Source organism: Moschus berezovskii, chromosome 27 (assembly GCF_049115385.1).
Source record: "Moschus berezovskii isolate FMDL1 chromosome 27, NW_MosBer_1.0, whole genome shotgun sequence".
Taxonomy (NCBI): Eukaryota; Metazoa; Chordata; class Mammalia; order Artiodactyla; family Moschidae; genus Moschus; species Moschus berezovskii.
This window is the reverse complement of record NC_142486.1, coordinates 1531370-1540071: the sequence shown is the minus strand read 5'-3', so window position 1 is coordinate 1540071 and position 8702 is coordinate 1531370. Positions and strand designations below refer to the sequence as shown.

General features: G+C 63.1%; 1 protein-coding gene across 1 annotated transcript; it reads left to right on the top strand.

Annotated features, from left to right (window-relative positions):
- The first annotated feature begins 394 nt into the window (after positions 1-394).
- GRIFIN (galectin-related inter-fiber protein) lies at positions 395-1829 on the top strand. Its single transcript, XM_055408963.2, has 5 exons — positions 395-467; positions 687-766; positions 863-1022; positions 1397-1563; positions 1675-1829. The coding sequence occupies exons 1-5, from the start codon at positions 456-458 to the stop codon at positions 1688-1690; spliced, it is 435 nt and encodes a 144-aa protein (XP_055264938.1). The 5' UTR covers positions 395-455; the 3' UTR covers positions 1691-1829.
- The last annotated feature ends 6873 nt before the right edge of the window (positions 1830-8702 follow it).

Sequence of the window (8702 nt, the reverse complement as noted above, 5' to 3'; positions counted from 1 at the left end):
TGGCTGAGCCCCTGGAGCTGGGCAGCCAGGGGAGGCCGGGCTGGACTGGGGGGCTTGAGTCACCAGGCGGCCAGACAGCCCCAAAGGCCAGGGCAGGGTGGGTAGGCCTCCTCTCTTGACCAGATGGGGGTCTGGGTCCCGGAAACCCTGGAGGCTGAGGCTGACTCGGGGGCTGCCTGGACCATGCCTTGCCTCCAAGAATGGAGCAGAAGTGCTTTCCCGGGGGTCCTCGGAAGTGGAATGAAGCCTGAGAGCCATGCAGGCCACTGAGGAAAGGGGGTGGGGAGGGGGTCCCTGGTCCCAGAGCTGCATTAGAGGACCTGCTGGCTGGGAGGGTGAGAGGCTGAGGGGGCAGGGAAGGCTGGTGATCTCATCCCCGGGGTGGGGCCCCGTGCCCCCGCCCAGCCCAGCCGCTATATCCTCAGGCTGCGCTGCTCCCCTCGGAAGCTGGAGAGATGGCCCTGCAGGTGGGTGAGACCTGGATTTGGGGAGGAGGGAACAGGGCCCGGTGGGGGCCCCACCAGCCTTGCTCCCCCACCCTGGAGACCCCCCAGCCAAGTGGGCACGTTGCTCAGCGGGCCGGGGCCCGAGCACGGGCTACAGGCTGTAGGGCCTCCTAGAGGAGGGGTTAGCCCAGGGAGAGGAGGCCCGGGACCCAGGGCCTCTGTTGCCCCTTTTGTTTGCAGTTTGAAGCCTTCCACGCGGGGGGCCTGGCCCCGGGCTGGAACCTATTGGTGCAGGGACACTCTGACTCTGGAGAGGACCGGTAAGGGACCGCGCCCTCCCCACCCCCCCGGTTGCCCTCCTCAGCCTCCGCGGGGTGCCCGCCCAGCCACTCTCACCAACCCCACGGTGCCCCCAGGTTTGAGATCAACTTCTTGTCCGAGACGGGCGACATTGTCTTCCACATCAAGCCCCGGTTCGGCAGTGCCACCATGGTGGCCAACACCTTCCAGGGCGGCCGCTGGGGCCAGGAGGAGGTGTCCAGCGTCTTCCCGCTGGTGCTGGGGGAGCCCTTTGAGGTAAGGGGCTGGGGCGAGCCCCTGGGAGTTGGGGAACCCACGCGGCGGGAGGGGGAGGCCTGTGGGGTGGGGCAGGGAGGCGGGGGGTGCAGTCTGCTGCTTTGCACTGAGGCGCCCCGTGCCCCCAGCTTCCAGCAGCCCTGCTGTCCCTGTTGGGGCTCCGGCTGAGTAGGAGGCTTATTGCAGATGCTTACAGGGGAGAGCCAGTTCAGCAGTCTCCCTGCTGGGTCTGCGGGCTGCACCCCCTGGCTGCCAGCCACCGCTCTGAGGTAGGGGGAAGGGGCCCCCAGCTGGGGGCTCTGAACCCCTGGGCGGCAGGCCTGCATGACGGGGGGCTCCTCGTGCTGAGGGGACCCCGGGCCTCCCGCCCCCAGATGGAGGTCAGCTCCGACGCAGAGCACTTCCATGTCCACGCCCAAGAGCACAAGGTCCTGCAGTTCGCCCACCGCCACAGGCCGCTGGCCGCCATCACGAAGGTGCAGGTGCTGAGTGACCACCGCCTGGCCCAGGTGGAGCTGGCCAGGAAAGGCCTGAGCTGGGGGTAACGTTCCGCCCGCGGAGCACCTGTATCCGGGATCCCACCTGCCTGGGAGGGGTCTGTGGGCCTGTGCGGGGCAGAGCTGGAGCTGAGGCGGGGGCCTGATGCTTGCAGGGCCGGGGGCTACTGAGCTGTGTCGGAAGTCCCGGGATCGCGCCTTGGCCGTTGACCCTCCCACGTCCAGTGAAGCCCACCCTGGAGAAGCTGGGAGGAGAAGGCTCTGTGGTTCTGGGACCCCCATTTCAGCTCCATCTCCAATAAAGTTTAAGCAGGCTGCAGAAGCTTGGCTGCTGTGAGACGGGGGTGGGCCGGTGCAGGGCAGGGGCCAGAAGTCCCCGAGACCTGTGTCTTGGGGATGGTCTGACCTTAGCTCATCCCCGGGACATGGGGGTCTGGGGGGCTGCGATGGATACAGGCTTGGGGTTGTTACTGTTCAGTCGCTCAGTCGTGTCTGACTCTGCGGCCCCGTGGACTGCAGCAGGCCACGCCCCCCTGTCCTTCACTGTCTCCCGGAGTTTGCTCAAACTCTTTTCCATTTAGTTGATGATGCCATCCAACCATCTCATCCTTTGTCACCCCCTTCTCCTCGTGCCTTCAGCAGGGAGTCCTCCTCTAGGGGGCAGGGGTGGAAGTGGTGATAAGATTCGGAGAGGCGAGGGCTGCTGGCCAGAAGGTCCCAGCTGGTCCTCACCCAGGACACCGGAGCTCACACTCTCCAGCTCTGCCCCCTTGGGAAGTCCCCAAACTGTCTCCTCCCTCTGTTTCTTGAAGGGTGGAGGGACGGGGTCCCACCTGAACAGAAGTGCCCTTCTGGGTGTGTGGGGGGACAGGGGAGCCCTGGGGGCCACGTCTGGGGAGAGTGCACACGGCTGGGGGTCCCCTGGCCCTGGTTTCAGAGCTCACCCATCCACCCCTCTGTCCATCTCAATCAAACCACTGACAGCACAATTTAGGATGAATCTGAACAGGTATCCACCCCGTACAAGTGAGTGACTTAGAGAAAAGTCAGGTCAGCGACGGCAGACACAGGAGGGTGGCTATAGCAGCAGTGGCCTGGGTCTAAGAGGCAGCTCTGCGGCTCTGAGGGGCGACCTTGGGCGAGTTTCTGACCCTCTGGGGGCTGGGCGAGCCCTCAGCTCACAGGGAGTGCTGGAGCTCGTGAACTGACTCAGCAGAAGCCCGAGAGAGAGGCCGGCACTCATCCTGCAGGAATCCCTGGCAGGATCCGCCCTGGTGTCTCCTGCTCTAAGGTTACGACGGGGAAACTGAGGCTGGGAGGGAAGGAGGTCAGCAGGGAGGGGCTCAGAGAGGGCCAGGCCCAGTGACCACGCCGGCCGGGGCCCTCCAGAGCGGAGGAGCCACCGGGCACCGGGACAGAGGGCAGACACAGCGCCCCCACCCCCAGGTGGGACAATGGCGGCCCCAGCCTCCAGCAGGGCGGCTTCCTTCCTGTCTCCGCTCACTTCCCCGCACGTGTCCACGGCCCAGCTGGCCCAGGAGCCCCTTCCCGCCCCCTCCTGCGGGAGGCCTGGCCTTTTGTTGGCCAGGAGGGGTTGGGGGCTGGCGGGCCAGTGGACGTGTCCTCGCCCTGAGGACTGTGGTGGTGGGAAGGGGCCAGGTGAGGGTGGGGGTCCAGGCCCACCGGCGGGGCCCCTCCTTCGACTTGAGATGCCTGCTCACCCTCTCTGGGCCTGGTCTCCTTGTGGGCAAAAGGCTCCCCTCCCGGTGAAACCCTGCCTCCCCAAGACGGGTGCAAGGTGGGAGGCAGGAACACACGGGTTTCGTTTTCTTCAGTTCGGGGAGGGGTCTGTGAGTCTGGGGACGTCCTGGGCTTGGAGGCAGACACACTGACTTTGGATTTTGCTGGGCTCTACTCGAGGGCCATGTCTGCACCATCTCCCAAGAGCTTGGCCAGGTACAGAGAGAACATTCCTTTTACAGGTGGGAAGCGGGCTCAGAGAGATTAAGTGACTTTCCTAGGGTTGCTCAGCAGATGAGAGATGGAGCTAAAATATCCACCTGACAGAATTCAAACACACACACACAGAGTATCCCTCGAAGCTGGTCCTGAGCTGAGGCTGCTTTGAATCAGTGCTTCTGTGGGACAAGTCAGACCGCAGGGGCCCCAGGCCCGCTGTGTCCTGAGCCCGAGCTATGAAGCGGGGTGCAGGGGGCTACAGTCTCAGAGAGTCCTGCTGCAGGAGCTGTGTGCCATGTGGTGACACTTCCACGACCTGCCCCGGCTCTCAGCACACAGGGCAGGGGACACCCGCCTGTCTACAACTGCGCCCCAGCCCCGCGGCCAGCACTGACACCTCCCCTGGGATGCCCACCCTGACCTCTGCTCCCCTCCACCTCCCACCCTCCTCATACGGCCTCCTCTGGGGGCCGGGGACCAGGTCTCACTCCAGTCTCCTCCTCCCCCAGCCCCAGCTGCTCCAGAGCACGTCTAGCTCTGGAAATCGCTAAACGAGTAAGTGAATGGCTGACTTGGGGAAGACCACCTAAGAGATCTGAACAAGTCAGAGATGACCCTCCCAATAGGGACCAGGGAACAATAGAGGCCTCTGCTGCCACCTTCATCCTGTTTAAGGTGGGCCGCACACTCAGGACTTGAGGACAAACCCAAACCCTCCCCTCTTCCCCCAAAGGCCTCACACTTCTGGCTCCACTTTGCCCGCTGCTCGTCCGCTTGCGTCCAGTCCTGGAGCAGGCGCCGTCTCTGCCCCAGGGCCTTTGCATCGGCTCCTCCCTGCAAACCCTCCCCCAGCGCTCAGGCCGCCTATGCCTTCTTGTTACTCAGGCCCCTCTTCTGCTCGCTGTCTCCCCGCAGGGACCGCTAGGCTCCCTGGCAGAGTTCACCGTCCATCACTGTTGCACTTGCTCCTGAGGAGCAAAGTTTGGCTCATGGATCTAGCTGCTCCCAGGTTTGCCAGCTCTCTCTCCCTACCTGGAACAGCCAGAGCTCAGAGGTCCCCTACTACGCTCACCCCTTCAAACCAGGCACAGGAGAACATGGGGCCAGAGTGGGCAGCTGCTCTGACTTTTAAAAACCCCAAATTAAGCTGCTGTCCAATAACATCTGGCTTTACTAAAAAATACTGACCCCTACATATATGGAGCGAGGCATCAACCTGCAAGCTGCCCTGAAATCCACTGTGGCCTGTCCAGCCCCACTGGGACAGGCTTGCAGGTTACCGGGGCTGGGGGGCAGGTGCCTTCCAGCTCTCCACCCCGTGTTCCGAAAGCCTCTCCATCTCCCGAGGAACAGACCGCGCAGCAGAAGCACCAGACACAGGTCTGCCTCAACCCCAGGGGCAGGTTGCAGGGACCCATTTCCAGGGCCCGCACGGGGAGTTCCTCGGCCCAGGGTTTGAGCGCCCGCAGAATAACAGCCTGGGCCTGAGGCCAACTGCTGAGACGGGGAGAACCAGGCACGGCCGGGTCCTTCCTGTCTGCGTTACCGCGGAACCCCAGCCCTGGCCCTGTGCTGCATGACGTGTGTGCACGAGTTAGCCACTCAGTCGTGTCCGACTCTTTGCGACCCCTTGGACTGTAGCCAGCTCCTCTGTCCACGGGATTCCAGGGAAGCCCCTAGTGAATGATGGACTTGAGCCAATTACAGCTTCTCTGACGCTCACTTTCCAGCTGGACACTTGGCCTTGGAGAGGGGGCATGGGGTAGGTGTTATTTTCCCCAGTTCCCCTCCCCACCCTGGCTGGAGCCCCTGAGCCCTCAGGCACTGTGCAGCGCCACCTTGAGTAGGGGTCTTGTCCCTCCTGATTACCCCCTCCCCACCCGTTGGCCGGAGCTGTCTTTTCAGCACCGAGGCAGTGACTCCAGCCCCGAGGGTGAGGGCCCCAGGCAAGGGAAGCCCCCGCCCCAGCCCCAGGAGCAGCAGCCCTTCCTTGCGGGACAGTCCATGGACATCAACTGACTCAGGGAGGTGGGACTCCTCCCGTTGGCACTGAGCCCCCAGCCCTGTCTTCCCCCGACAGGCTCTCCTGCGGGAGGCGGAGATGGTGCTGCTGTGCTGGGGTGGTCCACTCCAGTGGGTCCTGGGGGCTGACCAGTCCACCTGGGAGGCCTGTGGAGGGCGGGGTCCTGCACAGAAGTGGGCTGAGCCTCCTCGCTGGGTCATGGCTGTGGGTTTTGTTGCGGGGTGGCGCCTCTGATGTGCAGACAGCGTTCCTGCTGGCCTCACTGTGCTGAAGCCCCATCTACCCCCCAGCCCATTTTGGCCCCGTGGGTAGGGAGGCCCACGGTTGTCTAGAGGCCTAGGCTCATGTCCTCCTCCCCAGGAGAAAAGCAGCCCTGGGACCCTGGGTGGGGGCTGAGAAGGTTCCGCCAGGCAGAGGAGAGAAGAGCTGGGAGCGGAGGAACCGGGATGGGCGAGAGGCATCAGCCTCCTCCTCTGGGGCCCCTCCAGGGGCGGCAGGGTCCCTCTCCCAGCTTGGAGGGCCCCTCTGAAAGTCAGGTCCTGTTCCCTGGGGAGGGGCAGCTCTCCTCCAGAGTCTGCGCCACGCCCCCCATTGTCCTCTCTGTTCACTGTCCCTTCCCACTGGGGTCTTGGTGATCATTTCAGGGGTTAAAGGCAGCCCGGCTTTGGGGGGATAGGACTTGCCAAGAGAGAGCTCAGTGGTGAAAAATGTGAGAGCTGTGACGGCTGGGACCCGGGGCCCCAGGGGCTCAGCAGAGAAGCTGTCTTTTCTGAACACTTAGCGGTGACCTCACTTATCTTCACAAGAGCCCTCTGAGGTTGGGCCCATTGTCGACTTTTAGACGAGGATCTCAGACAGAGAGGGGACGACGTTTATTTGAGGTCACACAGCACGGCCTTGGCAGAGCTGGGGTCTGAGCCCAGGCAATCCAGTTCCAGAGCTTTCTGGGTATTTGTGTGGATGCTGCTGGAAGAAACATGTATATATACATACATTTAGTGCTATTTTCATTGCCTTTCTTCCTTTAAAAGTACTTTTTGCACTTATTGACGCTGGGCCAGGTCTTCACTGCTGCGTGCAGGCTGGCTCCAGTTGTGGAGAGGGGCGGCAGCGGCGGCTCTGGCCGCAGAGCAGGGGCCCTAAGCGCTCGGGGTCCTGCAGCCCGCACTGAGGGCTCGGCGGGCGCGAGCACGGGCTGAGCTGCCCTGTGGCCTGCGGCGCCTTCCTGGGCCGGGGAGCAAACGCGTGCTGCTCTACTGGCAGGCGGCTTCTCAATAACCGGACAACCAGGGAAGTGCTCCTCACTGTTCTCTTTTCTCAAACGAGGTTCTGTGTTTGCAAACGTGGCTTTTGTAAACACCATTTTGGGGGAGGCGCTCTAACCCCCACAGCTGGGGAGGAGTGGGTCTCTCTGGCCCTGACAGGCCCACACTCGTGTCTGATGCCTACAGGTCTGGGAGGGGATCGGGGGGGCAGGCAGGTAGTGGGAAGTGGGCAGAGCCAGTGGCTGTGGCCCATCCAGGCCCTGAGGGAGCCCAGGGGCTGGCTGGAGGGGACCCTGCGTACTCTGGCCAGCTGCCTGGAACCTCCTGGAACCTGGAGAAGGGGGCAGCCTCCTTCCGGGAGAGCCGGGCCCTGGGCCTTGTGGGAGAGGGGGCGTACGGAGGGGGTGTGTGTGGAGGAGGCATGCTCCTACAGCCCCTGCGGGAAGGCACCTCCAGCCACACCGTGACCCGGCTGTGCTTCGACTGGACCCTGGCTGTGGCTTCAGGACCCTGGAGACAGCCCGCCGCCCTCACTTCAGCCCCAGCCCTCCCTCGTTCCTGTGTGGTGAGCACTGCCCTCCCTGACAGCCAGCCTTTCAGAGCCCGCTCGCCTGGGATCAGTTCCAGCCCACGGGACAAAGCGGTAACCAGGGCCGCAGGCCCGGCTGACCCTGGACGGGCAGTTGGCTCCGCTGCCTGGCAGGGCCCTTGCCATGGTTACAGCCCACCCAGGGCTCTGCTCAGAGCTGGCATTGTCTGGGTGTCAGAGTGTGGTGAGTGCGCGGGAGCCAGGCTGGCACACTGGCGAGGGCTTTCCCACGCTCCGGGCTTTCAGCCGCCCTGGGGGGCTGAGCAGGCACCGGCTTTGGCACCTGGGGAAGAAGCGTGCTGGGGACTCAGGGTCGGCCTTGGGATGAGGCCCTGAGTCAGGGCCTGAGGCGTTCAGACGATGAGTGGGTTCCCCACCTTCGCCAGGGAGTGTCAGCAAAATGACGGTGCTGCGGTGATGCGGACCGTGAACACATCCGAGCTGACGCGGGCAGCTCCACCAGTTCCGTTCCCAGGCAGACAGGAGCACGCGTGGCTCAGATGCCCTCCGGCCTCCAAGTCTCTGCTCCACTGACCACTCTGCCTAAATGCCCTTCAACCAGTTCTGTCCCCGGGCACAGATCTTCCCTATAAGTTGTCACCTCCCTTAACCCCTCACCACGGAGCAGGAAGGGACAGTTTCACTCGCCCCTTTTCCCATATACGCCAGTTTCTTTGTGGACACCTGTCCTTCCCCTGTGCCCTGTGGTCTTGAGGCGAAGGAGATCCCCCTCAGAAGCTAAAGGTACCTGGAGGGTCTTCCTCCTGGGCCCCTCTCCCTCCCCTGGGTCAGCCCAGGGTGGGCCATGTGGTGGTGTCTGTTAGATCCAGGTCTTGAACAAAGGACACGAGAATGGGTCTACTGACTGCGCCCACCACCCCATGGTCACCACAAGGTCCACGCAAACACAGAGCAAAACATGAAGCCAGAGACTGCCCTGGTGGTCAGTGGTCAAGACTCCGGCTTCGACTGCAGGGGGCAGGGATGAGTCCCTGGTGGTCAGTGGTCAAGACTCCAGCTTCGACTGCAGGGGGCAGGGATGAGTCCCTGGTGGTCAGTGGTCAAGACTCCAGCTTCGACTGCAGGGGGCAGGGATGAGTCCCTGGTGGTCAGTGGTCAAGACTCCAGCTTCGACTGCAGGGGACAGGGGGTGAGTCCCTGGTGGTCAGTGGTCAAGACTCCAGCTTCGACTGCAGGGGGCAGGGGTGACTCCCTGGTGGGGGAGCTAAGATCCCCCCCTGCTGTGGGGCACAGACTAAAAGTAAAAGCCAATGTCTAATTGTTTTAAAAATCTTCAAAAAAGAAATGAAAACAGCAAGAGAAAAACAAGCCTTGAATTCACAGGAA

What these genes read in the sequence shown, in the direction of transcription:
- GRIFIN (XM_055408963.2), top strand. An exon ending in TCTGACTCTGGAGAGGACCG is followed by an intron (nt 767 to 862) that starts GTAAGGGACCGC and finishes CGGTGCCCCCAG; the next exon opens with GTTTGAGATCAACTTCTTGT. An exon ending in TGCTGGGGGAGCCCTTTGAG is followed by an intron (nt 1,023 to 1,396) that starts GTAAGGGGCTGG and finishes TCCCGCCCCCAG; the next exon opens with ATGGAGGTCAGCTCCGACGC.